At 47.8% G+C, this 19,926-nt stretch overlaps 1 protein-coding gene across 1 annotated transcript; it reads right to left on the reverse strand.

Annotated features, from left to right (window-relative positions):
* Positions 1-582: 582 nt before the first annotated feature.
* Positions 583-6,347, reverse strand: LOC128830278 (olfactory receptor 52R1-like). The gene is made up of 2 exons (XM_054016073.1): positions 6,322-6,347; positions 583-1,501 (listed from the first exon to the last, which is right to left on the reverse strand). Exons 1-2 carry the CDS (start codon positions 6,345-6,347, stop codon positions 583-585), a joined length of 945 nt encoding a protein of 314 aa, XP_053872048.1.
* Positions 6,348-19,926: the final 13,579 nt, after the last annotated feature.

The following is a 19,926-nucleotide window of genomic DNA, read 5'->3' on the forward strand; positions in this document are numbered from 1 at the left end:
GGTTTTCAACCAGAAAGTCTGGTCTAAAAGGGGACTGGCTGTGTCCAAGTTACTTCAGGTCATGGGGAGGCATCTGGTCATTAACTCATGGCAGCCGCTGCTCAACCAGGCTGCCTCCTACCAGCAGGCAGGCTGCTTGTCAGGCTACAGCAGCTCCCATCCCATCCCCGGAGCACAGGGAGCCCAGGTTGGGGGGGGGGGAACATGGAGATGATCCATCAAGTGACAGGGAGGGGAGCAGAGGAGCAAGCAACAGGGGCAGGGCTGTGGAACAAGAAGTGGAGAAGGGGGCTGGGCCTCAAGGAAATAGGTGGGATGGGGGATGGGTTTTGGGGGAAGAGGTGGGGCACAGTTCAGGGCCCCAGGGGTTCAGTTACCAGCAATTAGAAAGGTGGCAACCCTCTGGGTTGTACACAGACCAAGTCCCCTGTTTGTCATGCTGACACACACAGCAAGGCCAGGAAAGGTTTTACTGTCACTTTGATAGTCCAGTCAGTGACTCAGGGAAGAGGGCCCAGCACTATATCACCAGCCAGCTCTGCACAGAGCCTGGTCTGAGACCCAGAGCACGAGGAGAAAAATTTAGGTCCCTTTATGAGCAAAGAACCTGAGCAGCCTGTCCCGGATCTGTTTGGTCCTCACCCCGTAGATGATAGGGTTTAGCATGGGGGGCACCAGGAGGTACATGTTGGCCATGAGAATGTGGAAGTGCAGGGGCACCTTGTGACCAAACCGGTGTGTGAGGAAGGAGAAGAGACCTGGGATGTAAGAGGCTAAGATGACACAGAGGTGTGAGCCGCAGGTCCCAAAAGTCTTGAGCCGGGCGTCTTTTGTGGGGAGGCTGAAGATGGCCCTGAGAATCTGGGTATAGGATACAGCAATAGAAAACACATCAAGACCAGTCAACAAGAATATCACAAAGAGGCCATAGTAACTACTGATGCGGATGTCGGTACAAGCAAGTTGAACCACGGCCATGTGCTCACAGTATGTGTGGGGGATGATGTTGGTTCTGCAATATGGCCACTGTCTGGCCAGGAAGGGATAGGGCAGTATAAGCAAGGCCCCACGCAGCACCACAACCAGGCCGATCTTGGCCACCACAGGGTTTGTCAGGATGGTGGAATGTCTCAGGGGATCACAGATAGCCATGTAGCGATCCAAAGCCATGGCCACTAAGATCCCAGAGTCCATCACTGAGACACAGTGAATGAAGTACATCTGGGTGAGGCAGGCACTGAAATTGATCTCCCTGGAACTGAACCAGAAAATGCTCAGCATTTTGGGCAGGGTAGATGTTGACAGGCCAGGGTCAATGATGGCCAGCATGCAGAGGAAATAGTACATGGGCACATGGAGGCTCGGCTCCATCTTCACAATGAAGAGGATGGTGAAGTTCCCCAAGACGGCTATGATGTATATGGCGCAGAAGGGGATGGAGATCCAGACATGGGCCGCCTCCAGGCCAGGAATGCCCAGCAGGATGAAGGTGGAGGGGTTGGTGAAATCAGTTTTGTTGGAATCTGACATGGAGTAGGGGAGGTATCAAACTCTGAGGCAGAACGGTGTCTCCTGCATGTACCATACGTTCCCCTTACTTCGTATATGTGCCCAGGGTCTAGGATGATGGTCACAGAACAAATGCCTGGATCAAGAGACAATGTTAATATGAGACACTACGTGCACTACTGGAGGCAGTTCACATGGGTGAAGCAGATTGGTCGCTCTTCAGAAACTGAAAAATGACATTTTCATTATTCAGAGAAATGAATTATGAACAACTGATCCTACTAATGCCAATTTGATATTTTATGGTGCTTCATGCATCAATAATTTCTATATATCTGGACTGTTTAGTTTAGAGAAGAGAAAAAGAAGGGGGCATATGATGGAGGAGAACAAAATAAAAAAATGCAACTGATTACATTCAAATGGACAAAGAGAGAACAGTTGCTAACCAGTAATATCTATAGACACTTAGTGCTTCAAGAGGGCTAATTCCCCAAAGCTGAAGCAAATTATCAGCAAAACTGATTGGGAGGAAAAATTTAGACATAAAAATAGGAATGAAAATTGGGAGTTCTTTAAGAAGAGATTATTAGATAGCTAAAAACCCACTATTTCACAGTTAAGAATGTGGACAATTTTGGCTCAAAGCCAGGTTCAGTGGCAAAGTGAAGGCAGCAATTAGGGAGGGAATAGCAATATATAACAAATGGAGAAAGGGAATGTAGATATCAAGCAATACAAATTGGAAGTTATGAAAATTGATAAGGGACGTAAAAGATATCAGGGTAAATCCATGCTTGGGAGGGCTAAGGATCACAAGAAGGAGGTAATTTAAGTATATTAAGAACAAAAGAAATTCTAGAAAAAGTTTATGCCAATTCCTAAGGGAGAAAGTAAACTTGTTAATGTTGAAGAAAAGGTAGATGCATTCATGAAATATTTTTTTTCTGCATTTAGAAAGAAGGAGTATGAGGTACTCATATCATATAGGTGATGGAATACTTTACAGTCCATTAGCAGTCAAGGAGGATGTTAAACAGCATCTACAGTAGAACCTTAGAGTTACAAACACCAGAGCTACAAATTGACTGATCAACCACACATCTCCTTCAGAAGTGGAAGTATGCAATCAGGCAGCAAGAGAGACAAAAAACAAAGACAAATAAAGGACAATTGTGTGTTAAACAGAAAATATTCAAAAAAATAAAGGGAAAGATTAAAAAATGATATGACAAGGTTAGGAAACAATGGAAAAGCTGTATGGGATTCGTTCAAAAAAAATGTCTAGGAATATAATTAATGCCAGTCAACAATATGATTTATGAAAAACAGGTCTTGTCAAATAAACATGATTTCATCCTGTAATGAGAAAACACGTTTGGTTGATCAAGGGAACCACACAGATGTAATAGACTTTGATTTCTCTGTGGCATTTGATTTAGTTGGGGAAAACAGTGAGATAATAAATGAACACTATTCAATATGAGTCAGGCATACAGGACTAAAAACTGGCTAACTTATAGATGTCAGAAAACAGTTGTCAATGGACCATTGTCAGCGAATGGGAGTGTTCCTAGTGGGGTTCTGCAAGGATCAGTTCTAGGCCCGATGCTATTCAATATTTTCATCAATGATGTGGAAGGAAATAGAAAATCACTGCAGATAAAATTTGCAAATGACCAAAAGACTGCAGAGTGGTTAGAATGAGGAGGTGAGGGCAGGCATACTGATTGATCTGGAGCATTTGGTGAGCTGGGCCCATGCAAACAAAATGGTTTTAATATAGTCAAATGCAAAGTGATCGCTTTGGAACAGGGAATGCAAACCCAACCCACAGACTAAAGCAAAAGGATTTAGGGGTTGTTAGGGTTTCCTCCCCACTCTAAACTTTAGGGTGAAGATGTGGGGACCTGCATGAAGGACCCCCTAAGCTTATTTTTACCAGCTTAGGTTAAAAACTTCCCCAAGGCACAAATTTTTTTCTTGCCCTTAGTATTGCTGCCACCACCAAGTGATTTAAACAAACATTCAGGGAGGGCCACTTGGAGCCCTACCTTCCCCAAATATCCCCACAAACCCCTACACCCCGTTTCCTGGGGAGGCTTGAGAATAATATCCTCAGCAACTGGTTAAAAAGTGAGCACAGATCAAACCCCTGGGTCTTTAGGACACTGGAAAACAATTAGGTTTTTAAAAGAAGTTTATTTAGAAAAAGATAAAAGAATCACCTCTGTAAAATTAAGATGGAAAATAACTTTATAGGGTAACAAAAAGATTCCAAACACAGAGGATTTCCCCTCTAGGCAAAATGTTAAAGTTACAAAAACAGGGATAAACCTCCCTCTTAGCACAGGGAAAATTTACAAGCTACAACAAAAGATAATCTAATGCATTTCTTTGCTATTACATACTATTTCTGCAATAGTAGATGCTTAGTTCAGATCTGGCTTAGGGAGATGTATTTTCCCTGCCCTGGTTCCTTGCTGACTGCGAGAGAACAAAAACAAAGACACAAACAGAAACCTTCCCCCACAGATTTGAAAGTATTTTCTCCCCTTATTGGTCCTTTTGGTCAGGTGTCAACCAGGTTATCTGAGCTTCTTAACCCATTACAGGTAAGGAGGGATTTTATGCTACCCTTACCTGTATGTTTATGACACACACCACAAATCACATACGGTGCTGGACAGCCTGCTCTCCACTGGCTGTGATTTCTTCCTGGAGCTTTAGGAGAAAACAAAATTAATAAGACACATGCACCTCTAGATATACTACTGATTATATAAAAACTAACAATACTTACTTGTAAAGGATTAAGAAGGAATTTTATGCTGTATGTTTATAACAGAGGTCATTGTGGACACTCAACTAATTGTGAGCTCCCATTGCGATGCTGTGGCCAAAAGCGCTGATGTGATCCTTGGATGCATAAACAGGGGAGTGGTGAGTTGGAGCAGGGGAAGGATTTTACCTCTGCACATGGCATTGGTGAAACCAACTGCATCAAGTTCTGGGGTCCACATTTCAAAAAGGATGTACAAAAATTTGAAAGGGTGCAAAAAAGAGCCACAAAAATGATTGGAGACTGGAGAAAATGTCTGACAGAGAGAGACTTAAAGAGCTTCATCTATTTATCTTATAAAAAAGATGATCAAGCAGAGACTTTCATGGGGGGAAAACCGTGGGTAATAGCCTCTGTAATCTAGCGGAGAAAGACAAAGCAAGACCCAATGGCTGGAAGTTGAAACCGGACAAATTCCAGTTGGAAATAAGGGCCAAATATTTAGCAGTGATGCTGATCAATCGTTGGGACAAACTGCAAAGGGAAGTGGTGGATTCTCCAACTCCTCATATCTGCAGATCCAGACTGGATCCTTTACTGTAAGATCTGCTTGAGGGCTTGTCTACATTTCAAATGCTACAACAGTGCTGCCATAGCACTTCTGTGTAGACACTACTTACACCGACAGCAGGGGTTCTCTGATCAGCATAGGTAATCCACCTCCTTGAAAGGTGGTAGCTCGGTCGATGGAAGAGTTATTCCACTGACCTCATGCTGTCTACACTGGGTTAAGGTTGATACACTGACATCTCTCCAGGGTGTGGATTTTTTTGCTATTGCAAAAAAGCAAATCCAGTTTTGTGTTGCCTTAAGAGAGGCATAGCATGCAAGTCACAGGAGGTGATAGTGTTCTTCTACTCAGCGCTGGTTAGGCCACAGCTGGAGTACTGTGTCCGGTTCTGGGTGCCACATTTCAGGAAATATGTGGACAAATTGGACAAAGTCCAGGGAGGAGCAACAAAAATTATTAAATTTCTAGAAAACATGACCTATGAGGGAAGATTAAAAAATTTGGCTTTGTGTAGTCTGGAAAAGATAAGGCTGAGAGGGGACATGATAACAGTTTTCAAGTATATAAAAGTTCATTACAAGCAGGAGGGAGAAGAATTGTTTTTCTTAACCTCTAAGGATAGGACAAGAAGCAATGAGCTTAAATTGCAGCAAGGGAGGTTTAGGTTGGACACTAGGAATAAATTGCCCAGGGAGGTTGTGGAATCTCCATCATTGAAGACTTTTTAGAGCAGGTTAGAGAAACACTTGTCAGGGATGGTCTAGATAATGGCCTGTCAGGGGACTGAACTAGACGACCTCTTGAGTCCCTCTGGTCCTACACTGCTGTGATTCTGTGCCCACTCCCCACGCCCCTCCTGCCTAGCTGACATTTCAAGGTCCTTCCGGTCCTCTGATTCTATGCCTTGGCCATGTTGAAAAATTCTTAGAATTATTCCGGTGAGGAGCCCTAACACCTCCTTACTTTCCAGCAGATAAAAGTCAGATAATGGCTCCCTCCTCCCCACACCCCCAATTAACAGCCAGAGCCCTGAGATGCAAGAGCAGGAGGGGACACTGTCTGTGCATTAACACACAGCTGGCTCCTGAGGTCTTTATTCGGTTCTCACTCCAAGAGGAGATTTGCCTCAGTGGGGACTAAGCAAATCAGGGGCGATGGACTCATACTTTGGCCTTGTCTTGTCCACATACTAACACCTTTCATCCTGAAGAATCCTCTGTGCCACTGAAATGCAGCCACCTTGGGGCTGGAGCCCATTAACCTGGGTGGGCAGGGGTCGCACAGAAAAGAAGCCAATTTTGGCCAGTGATACTGGAGCAAACCCATCCCCTGAGGAAAGGGCCCTGGGATGTTTAGTGGTTGTGCCAAGCAGAAAGGACACCAGACCTATTCTCTATCCCATCATGCTCACCTTGCACTGGCTTTGTCGAGCAGGTGAGCTCCTCAGCAAGAGATAGATACCTGTGAATTCTGAGATGGAAGCATCTTCCCTGGGAATCCCCCTCAGGTAGCCGTGTCCCACACCTCTCTCAGCCCAGCATCTGCAGCAGCATCCGACGCCGAGAGCGACACAGAGGTGTGCAGCATTTGTAAAAGAGCTCTGTGGAATCCCAGTGGGTTCGATCAGTGTCTACCAGAGAAACCGCATCTGGATGTAAACAGGCTGGAGTGAAGCCTGTCTGTGCTTATGTGCTATTTATCCAGCTTTAGGAGTAAACAGTAATTAAGGGAACTTCCCAAAGGGAGATGAGAACTCTTGGGTGCTCCCCTGAGTCAGAGAGGAATTGGCTGCTCTGTGCATTTGTGTATATGTAAAAATTATAGTAGATTAGGAAGAAAACTAGGGATAATGCCAAGATCTCCACAGGGTCTGATACCCTGTAAATGCCCAGGATGTATGGATGGATAGATACTAGACAGACAGAACTGGACAAAGATGACTGAATAGAGGAATGGACATTTTCATTGAAGGATCTTCAAAACACCTAGCAAAGGAAAGTCACTATGAACATATCCCCATTATACAGATGGTAAAATCAGGCACCAGAAAACATGAATTGGCCAATTTCACACAGACGCCTGGTCTACACTACGAGTTTAGGTCGAATTTAGCAGCATTAAATCGAATTAAGCCTGGACACGTCCACACGACGAAGCCCTTTTTTTTTACTTAAAGGGCCCTTTAAACCGGTTTCTTTACTCCACCTCCGACGAGGGGATTAGCTCTGAAATCGGCCTTTGCGGGTCGGATTATGGGGTAGTGTGGATGGAATTCGACGTAATTGGCCTCCAGGAGCTATCCCACAGTGCTTCATTGTGACCGCTCTGGACAGTAATCTCAACTCAGATGCACTGACCAGGTAGACAGGAAAAGCCCCGCGAACTTTTGAATTTCATTTCCTGTTTGCCCAGCGTGGAGAGCACAGGTGACCACGCAGAGCTCATCAGCACAGGTAACCATGATGGAGTCCCAGGATTGCAAAAGAGCTCCAGCATGGACTGAATGGGAGGTACGGGATCTGCTCACCATATGGGGAGATGAATCAGTGCTAGCTGAACTCCATAGCAGTAAACAAAATGGCAAAATATTAGAAAAAGTCTCAAAGGCCATGAAGGACAGAGGCCATAACAGGGACGCACAGCAGTGACGCATGAAAATTAAGGAGCTAAGGCAAGCCTACCACAAAGCCAGAGAGGCAAAAGGAAGGTCCGGGGCAGAGCCGCAAACATGCCGCTTCTATGCGGAGCTGCATGCCATGCTAGGGGGTGCAGCCACCACTACCCCAACCCTGTGCTATGACTCCATCAATGGAGAATCACGCAACAGGGAAGCGGGTTCGGGGTACGAGGAAGATGATGATGAAGACAATGAAGATAGCTCACAGCAAGGAAGCGGAGAAACCGGTTTCCCCAAACAGCCAGGATATGTTTATCACCCTGGACCTGGAACCAATAACCCCCGAACTCACCCAAGGCCTGCTCCCAGACCCTGAGGGCACACAAGGGACCTCTGGTGAGTGTACCTTTGTAAATATTACACATGGTTTAAAAGCAAGCGTGTTTAATGATTAATGATTAATTTGCCCTGGCAATCACGGCCAGTACAGCTACTGGAAAAGTCTGTTAACGTGTATGGGGATGGAGCGGAAATCCTCCAGGGACATCTCCAGAAAGCTCTCCTTCATGTACTCCCAAAGCCTTTGCAAAAGGTTTCTGGGGAGGGCTGCCTTATCCCGTCTGCCATGGTAGGACACTTTACCACGCCAGGCCAATAGCATGTAGTCTGGAATCATTGCATAACAAAGCATGGCAGCGTATGGTCCCAGTGTTTGCTGGCATGCAGACAACATCCATTCCTTATCTCTCTTTGTTATCCTCAGGAGAGTGATATCATTCACGGTCACCTGGTTGAAATGGGGTGATATTATTAAGGGGACATTCAGCGGGGCCCGTTCCTGCTTGGCTGAACAGAAATGTTCCCCGCTGTTAGCCACGCAGTGGGGGGAGGGGTGAAGTGATCATCCCAGAGAATTGGGTGTGTTTGTGTGTGGGGGAGGTAGTTGGGTTTGTGCTGCATGTTAACCCGGAAACCGCAGCCCCTCCTTTTACATTGCAAACCCATTTTAAATGGCCAACCCAACGGGTGCTTGGTATGGGAAATGAGGGTGCTGCTGTTTGAAACCATTCCCACATGTTATGAAGGTTAAAAAAGCCAAAAGACAGGTGGCTTACCATGGCTGCCTGCAAGCCGAAATCTGTTGCCTGGCACTGCGTGAGTGATCTCTTGCACCAAACTGGCAGGCCCTCAATATAAGAGGAAAAATGTGACCTTGTAAGGAAAGCACATGTGCTGTGTAATGTGAACAGCAAAATTTAACGTGAAAGAGTGTACCCATTGTTCTCTAAAATGTGTCTTTTTTAACCACCTCTCCCTTGTCCTCCACCAGCTGCAAATATTTCTCCTTCGCAGAGGCTAGCAAAGATTAGAAGAAGAAAATGGCGGACTCAGGATGATATGTTCTCGGAGCTCCAGATGTCCTCCCACACTGACAGAGCACAGCAGAATGCGTGGAGGCAGACAATGTCAGAGTGCAAAAAAGCACAATAAGAATGAGAGGAGAGGTAGCGGGCTGAATCGTGGGCTGAAGAGAGCAAGTGGCGGACTGAAGAGGATAGGTGCATCAGCTTGCAGACAGAAGGCAAGAGTCGATGCTCCGGCTGCTGAAGCATCAAACTGATATACTCCAGCGTATGGTTGAGCTGCAGGAAAGGCAGCAGGAGCAGAGACCGCCGCTACAGCTCCTGTGTAACCAACAGCCCTCCTCCCCAAGTTCCATAGCCTCCTCACCCAGACGCCCAAGAACGCAGCGGGGGGGCCTCCAGTCACCCAGTCACTCCACCCCAGATTATTGCCAAAGCATCAGAAGGCCGGCCTTCAATAAGTGTTAAAACTTTAAAGTTTTAAACTGCAGTGTGTCCTTTTCCTTCCCTCCTCCCCCACCCCTCCCGGGCTACCTTGGCAATTATCCCCCTAGTTCTGTGATGAATTAATAAAGAATGCATGAATGTGAAGTAACAATGACTTTATTGCCTTTGCAAGTGGTGCTGGAAGGTGGGAGGAGAGGGTGGTTAGTTTACAGGGAAGTAGAGTGAACCGGGCGGGGGAGGGTCCATCAAGGAGAAACAAACAGAAGTTTCACACCGTAGCCTGGCCAGTCACAAAACTGGTTTTCAAAGCTTCTCTGATGCGCACCGTGCCCTGCTGTACTCTTCTAACCGTCCTGGTGTCTGACTGCGCGTAATCAGCGGCCAGGCGATTTGCCTCAACCTCCCACCCTGCCATAAATGTCTCCCCCTTACTCTCACAGATATTGTGGAGTGCACAGCAAACACCAATAACCATTGGAATACTGCCTTCGTTGAGTCTATCCGAATCAGTAAACTGCGCCAGTGCACTTTTAAACGTCCAAATGCACATTCTACCACCATTCGGCACTTGCTCAGACTATAGTTGAACAGGTCCTGACTACTGTCCAGGCTGCCTGTGTACGGCTTCATGAGCCATGACATTAAGGGGTAGGCTGGGTCCCCAAGGATAACGATAGGCATTTCAACATCCCCAATCCCTTCCTCCAGCTTTTGAAACAGACCAGAGTTCCTGAAGACGCGAGCATCATGTATCTTTCCCAGCCATCCCACGTTGATGTTAGTGAAACGTCCCTTGTGATCCACCAGGGCTTGCAGCAGCATTGAAAAGTATCCCTTGCGGTTTATGTACTCGGTGGCTTGGTGCTCCGGTGACAAGATAGGGATATGGGTTCCGTCTATCACCCCACCGCAGTTTGGGAATCCCATTGCAGCAAAGCCATCCACTATGACCTTCACGTTTCCCAGAGTCACTACCCTTGATATCAGCAGGTCTTTGATTGCGTTGGCTACTTGGATCACAGCAGCCCCCACAGTAGATTTGCCCACTCCAAATTGATTCCCGACTGACCAATAGATGTCTGGCATTGCAAGCTTCCACAGGGCTATCGCCACTCGCTTCTCCACTGTGAGGGCTGCTCTCATCCTGGTATTCTGGTGCTTCAGGGCAGGGGAAAGCAAATCACAAAGTTCCATGAAACTGCCCTTATGCATGCAAAAGTTTCGCAGCCACTGGGAATCGTCTCACACCTGCAACACTATGTGGTCCCACCAGTCTGTGCTTGTTTGATACGGTCTCCCACAGTATTCTTGCCGCCAAGTTAAAGAAGTACGGACTGGATGAATGGACTGTAAGGTGGATAGAAAGCTGGCTAGATCGTCGGGCTCAACGGGTAGTGATCAATGGCTCCATGTCTAGTTGGCAGCCGGTTTCAAGCGGAGTGCCCCAAGGGTCGGTCCTGGGGCCGGTTTTGTTTAATATCTTTATTAATGATCTGGAGGATGGTGTGGACTGCACTCTCAGCAAGTTTGCAGATGACACTAAACTAGGAGGCGTGGTAGATACACTAGAGGGTAGGGATCGGATACAGAGGGACCTAGACAAATTAGAAGATTGGGCCGAAAAAAACCTGATGAGGTTCAACAAGGACAAGTGCAGAGTCCTGCACTTAGGACGGAAGAATCCCATGCACTGCTACAGACTAGGGACCGAATGGCTAGGTAGCAGTTCTGCAGAAAAGGACCTAGGGGTCACAGTGGATGAGAAGCTGGATATGAGTCAACAGTGTGCTCTTGTTGCCAAGAAGGCTAACGGCATTTTGGGCTGTATAAGTAGGGGCATTGCCAGCAGATCGAGGGACGTGATCGTTCCCCTTTATTCGACATTGGTGAGGCCTCATCTGGAATACTGTGTCCAGTTTTGGGCCCCACACTACAAGAAGGATGTGGAAAAATTGGAAAGAGTCCAGCGGAGGGCAACAAAAATGATTAGGGGTCTGGAGCACATGACTTATGAGGAGAGGCTGAGGGAACTGGGATTGTTTAGTCTCCAGAAGAGAAGAATGAGGGGGGATTTGATAGCAGCCTTCAACTACCTGAAGGGGGGTTCCAAAGAGGATGGAGCTCAGCTGTTCTCAGTGGTGGCAGACGACAGAACAGGAGCAATGGTCTCAAGTTGCAGTGGGGGAGGTCCAGGTTGGATATCAGGAAAAACTATTTCACTAGGAGGGTGGTGAAACACTGGAATGCGTTACCTAGGGAGGTGGTGGAGTCTCCTTCCTTGGAGGTTTTTAAGGCCCGGCTTGACAAAGCCCTGGCTGGGATGATTTAGCTGGGAATTGGTCCTGCTTTGAGCAGGGGGTTGGACTAGATGACCTCTTGAGGTCCCTTCCAACTCTGATATTCTATGATTCTATGATTCTATGTTTCCCGGGCACAGAATCGGCATTCCACGGCATGAGCCTGCCCCGTAACACCATGATTTGCACATTGCTGGGGCCTGTACTTTGTGAAAGGTCTATGTCCATGTCAATTTCCTCATCACTGTCATCGCCGTGCTGCAATCGCCTCCTTGCCTGGTTTTGCTTTGGCGTGTTCTGGCTCTGCATATACTCCAGGACAGTGCGTGTGGTGTTCATAGTGCTCATAATTGCCGCGGTGATCTGAGCGGGCTCCATGATCCCAGTGCTATGGCATCTGGTCTGAAAAAAGGTGCGAAACTATTGTCTGAGGGAGGGGCGAGTGACGACATGACTTACAGGGAATTAAAATCAAGAAAGGTGGCTGTGCATCAGGGAGAAACACAAACAACTGTCACACAGAATGGCCCCCCCAAAGATTGAACTCAAACCCCTGGGTTTAGCAGGCTGTTGATTTCACAGAGGGAGGGGGAAGCAAATGAATACAGAACAAATCTGGTCCATCTAGCTTTTACATCTTAGGCTGTCTGCAAACAGTGCAGCATGACTGATAGCCATCAGCATCTTCTGGGTGCTTGACAGAAGATCCTGTATTACGATTGCTAGCCATCACCATCAAGACGGTTCAATAGGACTGCCAGCAGGACTGAGTCTCCAGGAGACAAAACATGTCTGCCCAGGTGCCTCTGACCGAACTCACTGAGGAATATGATGATGACGGCTACCAGTCATACTGCACAGTCTACTCCCAAAAGGCAATTAGCTGCTGCTGTATAGCAATGCAGTACCACGTCTGCCGGCACCCAGAGGACATATGGTGACGGTGAGCTGAGCTGAGCTGAGCGGGCTCCATGCTTGCCGTGGTATGTTGTCTGCACAGGTAACCCAGATAAAAAGGCGCAAATCGATTGTCTGCCATTGCTCTGACGGAGGGGGAGGGGCCTGACGACATGTACCCAGAACCCCCCGCGACACTGTTTTTGCATCATCAGGCATTGGGATCTCAACCCAGAATTCCAATGGGTGGCGGAGACTGCGGGAACTGTGGGATAGCTACCCATAGTGCAACGCTCCGGAAGTCAACACTAGCCTCGTTACTATGGACGCGGTCCGCCGACTTAATGCACTTAGAGCATTTTATGTGGGGATACACACAATCGACTTCTATATATATAATCGGCTTCTATAAATTCGACCTAATTTTGTAAACTGAATGCCAGGTTTACACACTGAGCCCAGGAGTCCTGACTTCCCTGCCATAACCACGGTCTCTCCGTCACACCAAGAGGGAAATGGACTCCAGCTCTGGCAGGGGCTGTTCATTGGGTGGGATGCAGAGGAAAGGCTGGCAGAGGGAGTCTGAGCCTTCACCATCCTCTCAAGGTGAATCTGAGGTTTTCAGAACTAGCTGGACTTTGTGATTTCCCCACACCTGTGAGGTGTGAACTCCAGGACTCCACTTCTGCTCCCACTCAGAAACCTGCCAACGCATCACAGTCACTGAGGACACTTCGGGGGCCTGTCCTGGGGACAGAGGCCTCTCCCACCACATGAAAACTGCTGTGGAACAAGGGGGGGCTCTATTGGCAGGATAGAGACTGGTTCAATGTTTGCATTGGATTTGTTCTCTCCCTCTCGGTTCATTTCCTCCCAGTCTCTCCCAGGTGGAACTGCAATCTGATGTTCCAGGCTGAGTCAGACTTTCCAGGACTGCCCCGGCTGGAGGGCGCTTGGATTCCCACAGGTGAACTCTCTGCCTGCTCCCGTGGCTCATCAGATGTATTTCACCAGTCCAGAGCATTTGCATTTTTAAGCACTAGAAAGAGACTGAATAAATTCTCCTGTCTGAGCCCAACAAGGACGTCCTGTCTACCTGTATTCAAGTTACTAACACTGCAGCTATAAAGCATGGTTTGACCTTCGTCTGTAATTAAAGGCAAAGGGAGGGAGGGGCTAGGTCCTGATTTGGCTGGATTGTTGTGTTTGCAATTTATTATTATTATCTGAGTTGTGGAAGGCTCCAGAGGCCCCGCTCCAGTTCAGGGCCCCTTGTGCTGGGCCCTTCACAAACACAGAAGGAGAAACAGCCCCTGCCCCAAGGAGCTTAGAAATCAAATAATAAAGAGACACAGGTACTTTGTATAACAAACCAGAAAGGGGGCAGGTGAGGAGATGGGGGAGGAACAGCACTAAGAATGGGTGGTTACATAGGCTGCTGGGTGGGTGTGAGACAGCGGAAATGCACAGCCCTCTCCTGGCTGTTAGAAGTGTGTCCTGGGCCGTTAAGAGCAGAGCACGTGTTCAGGGGAACTAGATTGGGGCTAGTGAGAACGGGCCATTGAGTGGTGGCTGCACCAGACACACAGCTGGGAGCGCGTGGCTCTTCGTTAGCTTTTGTAACCCTGCTTTAGTTCTAATCACACCTCCCTTCTTTGAGTGCAGACTGAGCCTCCTTCTCGTGAATTCTCAGGGCAACCGCTGGTACCAGAGAGGAGACCAGAGGAGAGGGCAGAGGTAACAGGGTTGTGGTGAAGGAACAAAGGAGTCATTCTGGAGATGGAACAACTGAAAGCCGCCAAGGAGTTGAAACTCTTGGGTAATGCAGCAGACTCCGGGAAGAGATTCAGACAGAGTTTTGAGATATATCTGTGCAAGCAGCTGGATTTGGAGAGAAAGACCAGCAGAAAATTGCAGTGGATGTCTTTACTATAATGCAACTCAGGCTTTGTCTTCACTAGTGCTTTTGTCAGTCGGGGTGTGAAAAAAGCACCCCTCTGACCGACAAAGGCGCCGGTGTGGACAGCGCTTTCAGCAGGAGACACTCGTCGGCGGTGGTTTAATTATGTCAGCAGGAGATCTCTGTCCCAACAGCATAGAGCGGCTACCCAGGAGACGTTACAGTGGTGCAGCTGCCGCAGTGCATCACAAACAGCCATCTCTGGAATGGCAGGGCAGTTCACAGTCTGTTCCTCACACGGCCCAGTCCCTGCCCAGGCCCTGGCTGTGCTGCAGGGATGTTGAGGGTTGGACACTCGCTCCGGCAGTGGCCACATGCCCTCAAACTATAGGTGGCAGGGCCCTTCCCCCCAGCATCGCCTCCCCCCATGGAGGTTACGATCCCCCTCCCAGTCTAGGCTGCAAGGCTCAGGCTCTTGGCCTGAGGGTGGCTCCCTGTGCTGGGCTCTCTGCCCAGGTCCCTCTTGCTCTCCCAAGCTGCTCACCGCACCCGGTTCCAAACAGCCCCAGCTCGAACTCCAGCCCCAGCTCCCAGCTCCAGCCCCCATCCCCTAGCTCCAGCCCCAGTCCCACATCCAGCCCCACCTCTGCACCAGGCCCAGCTCCCAGCTCCAGCCCCAGCCCCACCTCCTGCCCCAGCTTTAACCCCAGCCCCCAGCCCCAGCTCCAGCCCCCAGCCCCTAGCTCCAGCCCCAGTCCAAGATCCAGCCCCACCTCTGCACCAGGCCCAGCTCCCAGCCCCAGCCCCAGCTCCCAGCCCCAGCCCCACCTCCAGCCCCAGCTTTAACCCCAGCCCCCAGCCCCAGCTCCAGCCCCCATCCCCTAGCTCCAGCCCCAGTCCCACATCCAGCCCCACCTCTGCACCAGGCCCAGCTCCCAGCTCCAGCCCCAGCCCCACCTCCCGCCCCAGCTTTAACCCCAGCCCCCAGCCCCAGCTCCAGCCCCCAGCCCCTAGCTCCAGCCCCAGTCCAAGATCCAGCCCCACCTCTGCACCAGGCCCAGCTCCACCTCCCGCCCCAGCTTTAACCCCAGCCCCCAGCCCCAGCTCCAGCCCCACCTCCCATTGCCCCTGGGGCCTGTCAGTCTCAGGGGCCTGGTTTCCCATCGACCCCCCCCCTTCCCTTTGGTGCTGGGAGCCGGCCAATCAAAAATCATCACAAAGTTTAATAATTTTTGTTGTCCTTTTCTGAACCTTTTCCAATCACAGTATCTTTTTGAGTTGGGGCGACCACATCTGCACACAGTATTCAAGATGTGGGCGTACCCTGGATTTATATAGAGGCAGTATGATATTTTCTGTCTTATTGTCTATCCCTTTCTTGATGATTCCCAAGAAAGGGAATCATCCCTTTTTTTGACTGCCGCCGCACATTGAGATTTGAAGTGATTATAATTAATAGCGAACAGATTAAAGTTGGTTATCTAAGAAATAAACAAAACTGCAATCTAAGTTCTATACACTAGACAGGCTTTGAATCAAACAGTGTGTCACCCTGATGGGACAAACAATCCACCAATCTTCCATACACAGGCTAGAAATCCCTTCAGCCTGGGACCACAGCCCCAGTTCATTCCTTTGTTCCTAAGGTGTTGAGTTGTGGGGGGAGTGAGGCCAAGTGATGATGTCACTTCCCCTCTTATAACTGCTGCCATGTGGAGAGAATGTCATTGTCACAAACGAAGCCCCCAGCAGTTAGTGGGAAAGAACAGGCACAGGATGGAGTCCAGTGTCACATGAGGTGGTCACATGCCCTTGCCTGCTTCAAGGCCATTACCCATATTCTGGCTAGAACATCTACAGGAAATTCCATCAGGTGAGGATAAGATTTTTCCATGGCCAATTGTGCTCATGGATGTGCCATCAACTTGAATCGTCCATTCACAATGTAATGGCTCAACTGGATGTGAAGTACCTTGTGGGAGTTACCACAGGAACAAACGCATTTGAAATACTGGTACATAGTCAATATTCATAACTTCAGATACAAAAATGAGACATGTGTACAGATAGGATAATCATATTCAGCAAACCATACCTTTTCCATTGATACCTCACATGACATAGTTTGTACAAAATTTGTTCCAATTATGTAACAGTGTTAAATATGGGGGTGCCAGGATGTTGGTTTGGGGAACAGAGCATCAAAGCAATATATGTATAGGACTAGAGATTTCTGAGATCTAATTTTGTAATTTTATATAAAACATTCATCCATGTCCTGAAAAGGACTGCATTGTAGTTTGCTCCCTGGTCGCTTGTGCGCTGCTTTATAAAGCCCTGGCCTGTATGAATGCCCCGCCCACTGATTAAGGCTCAGCCACTTACCAGAGGCTTCTAGCTTTCAAACCTTCCTTTGAAGCTCACAGCTTCCAACTGCCAGCCACAGCACACGGTCCTTCAAACAACCAAAACAAACAAACAGACTGACAAACACAAGCTCAGCACACAGCAAGTAACCCTCAAACACAAACAAACACACACTACAGACAGTCACTTACCCCAAAAGGTTGCTGTATTGCTCCTCCTTCACCTGGAGAACTCCCTTGCGAAACTCCCTGTTAGCAGCCCCTGTTCGCAAAGCTCCCTGGTCGCTTGTGCGCTGCTTTATAAAGCCCTCGCCTGTATGAATGCCCCACCCACTGATTAAGGCTCAGCCACTTACCAGAGGCTTCTAGCTTTCAAACCTTCCTTTGAAGCTCACAGCTTCCAACTGCCAGCCACAGCACACTGTCCTTCAAACAACCAAAACAAACAAACAGGTGAATGCTAATGGGAAGGGGGTAGGTTTAGCGGATAAAATAAAAAAAGAACAAGTTAAACATCACTTAGAAAAGTTAGATGCCTGCAAGTCACCCGGGCCTGATGAAATGCATCCTAGAATACTCAAGGAGCTAATAGAGGAGGTATCTGAGCCTCTAGCTATTATCTTTGGAAAGTCATGGGAGACAGGAGAGATTCCAGAAGACTGGAAAAGGGCAAATATAGTGCCCATCTATAAAAAGGGAAATAAAAACAACCCAGGTAACTACAGACCAGTTAGTTTAACTTCTGTGCCAGGGAAGATAATGGAGCAAGTAATTAAGGAAATCATCTGCCAACACTTGGAAGGTGGTAAGGTGATAGGGAATAGTCAGCATGGATTTGTGAAGAACAAATCATGTCAAACCAATCTGATAGCTTTCTTTGATAGGATAACGAGCCTTGTGGATAAGGCTGAAGCGGTGGATGTGGTATACCTAGACTTTAGTAAGGCATTTGATACGGTCTCACATGATATTCTTATCGATAAACTAGGCAAATACAAATTAGATGGGGCTACTATAAGGTGGGTGCATAACTGGCTGGATAATCGTACTCAGAGAGTTGTTATTAATGGTTCCCAATCCTGCTGGAAAGGCGTAACGACTGGGGTACCGCAGGGGTCTGTTTTGGGACCGGCTCTGTTCAATATCTTCATCAACGACTTAGATATTGGCATAGAAAGTACGCTTATTAAGTTTGCGGATGATACCAAACTGAGAGGGATTGCAACTACTTTGGAGGACAGGGTCATAATTCAAAATGATCTGGACAAATTGGAGAAATGGTCTGAGTTAAACAGGATGAAGTTTAACAAAGACAAATGCAAAGTGCTCCACTTAGGAAGGAAAAATCAATTTCACACATACAGAATGGGAAAAGACTGTCTAGGAAGGAGTACGGCAGAAAGGGATCTAGGGGTTATAGTGGACCACAAGCTAAATATGAGTCAACAGTGTGATGCTGTTGCAAAAAAAGCAAACATGATTCTGGGATGCATTAACAGGTGTGTTGTGAGCAAGACACGAGAAGTCATTCTTCCGCTCTACTCTGCTCTGGTTAGGCCTCAGCTGGAGTATTGTGTCCAGTTCTGGGCGCCGCATTTTAAAAAAGATGTGGAGAAACTGGAAAGGGTCCAAAGAAGAGCAACAAGAATGATTAAAGGTCTTGAGAACATGACCTATGAAGGAAGGCTGAAAGAATTGGGTTTGTTTAGTTTGGAAAAGAGAAGACTGAGAGGGGACATGATAGCAGTTTTCAGGTATATAAAAGGGTGTCATAAGGAGGAGGGAGAGAACTTGTTCACCTTAGCCTCTAAGGATAGAACCAGAAACAATGGGTTTAAACTGCAGCAAGGGAGGTCTAGATTGGACATTAGGAAAAAGTTCCTAACTGTCAGGGTGGTTAAACACTGGAACAAATTGCCTAGGGAGGTTGTGGAATCTCCGTCTCTGGAGATATTTAAGAGTAGGTTAGATAAATGTCTATTAGGGATGGTCTAGGCAGTATTTGGTCCTGCCATGCGGGCAGGGGACTGGACTCGATGACCTCTCGAGGTCCCTTCCAGTCCTATAATCTATGAATCTATGAATCACCCATCCTGGACAATGATCTCTCACTTTCACAGACCTTGGGAGGCAGGCCAGTCCTCGCCCACAGACAACCTGCCAACCTTAAGCATATTCTCACCAGCAACCATGCACCGCACCATAACAACTCTAACTCAGGAACCAACCCATGCAACAAACCTCGATGCCAACTCTGCCCACATATCTACACCAGCAACACCATCACAGGACCTAACCAGATCAGCTACAACATCACCGGCTCATTCACCTGCACGTCCACCAATGTTATATATGCCATCATGTGCCAGCAATGCCCCTCTGCTATGTACATTGGCCAAACTGGACAGTCACTACGCAAGAGGATAAATGGACACAAGTCAGATATCAGGAATGGCAATATACAAAAACCTGTAGGAGAACACTTCAACCTCCCTGGCCACACAATAGCAGATGTAAATGTAGCCATCTTACAGCAAAAAAAACTTCAGGACCAGACTCCAAAGAGAAACTGCTGAGCTCCAATTCATTTGCAAATTTGACACCATCAGATCAGCATTGAACAAAGACTGTGAATGGCTATCCAACTACAGAAGCAGTTTCTCCTCCCTTGGTGTTCACACCTCAACTGCTAGCAGAGCACCTCACCCTCCCTGATTGAACTAACCTCGTTATCTCCACACTGATTTATACCTGCCTCTGGAGATTTCCATTACTTGCATCTGAAGAAGTGAGGTTCTTACCCATGAAAACTTATGCTCCCAATACTTCTGTTAGTCTCAAAGGTGCCACAGGACCCTCTGTTGCTTCTGACTGGCTTTGTATGGAGTAGTACCAGAGCATTGACTCCATGACAACTGGTGCCAGCGGTGGGATAAACTGCACCCTGTGGACAGAACATCCTGCAGTAAGTGACTGGGGAGCAGTAGAATGAAGCAAGATTAGCAGGCATGCTGAAGGCTCAGAGAGGTGTCATTCTAGGAGGTGGAGGAGCCTACAGCTTAAACCTGAGAGAGAGTGTACCCCCGAGAAGGGCTGTTGCACTGAAGGGTTTCCTCCCAGGGACCATGGGGAGCTGAGAGAGCATAGGCCTGTAAGTCCATGATCACTTTTGAACA

Source organism: Malaclemys terrapin, chromosome 1, assembly GCF_027887155.1.
Source record: "Malaclemys terrapin pileata isolate rMalTer1 chromosome 1, rMalTer1.hap1, whole genome shotgun sequence".
Lineage (NCBI taxonomy): Eukaryota > Metazoa > Chordata > Testudines > Emydidae > Malaclemys > Malaclemys terrapin.

Coding starts and splice junctions, on each gene's coding strand:
- LOC128830278 (XM_054016073.1), bottom strand. CDS start 6,347: ATGCTTCCATCTCAGAATTCACAGGT. Junction 1,502..6,321: donor CCATCTCAGAATTCACAGGT/ATCTATCTCTTG, acceptor AACTGATTTCAC/CAACCCCTCCACCTTCATCC.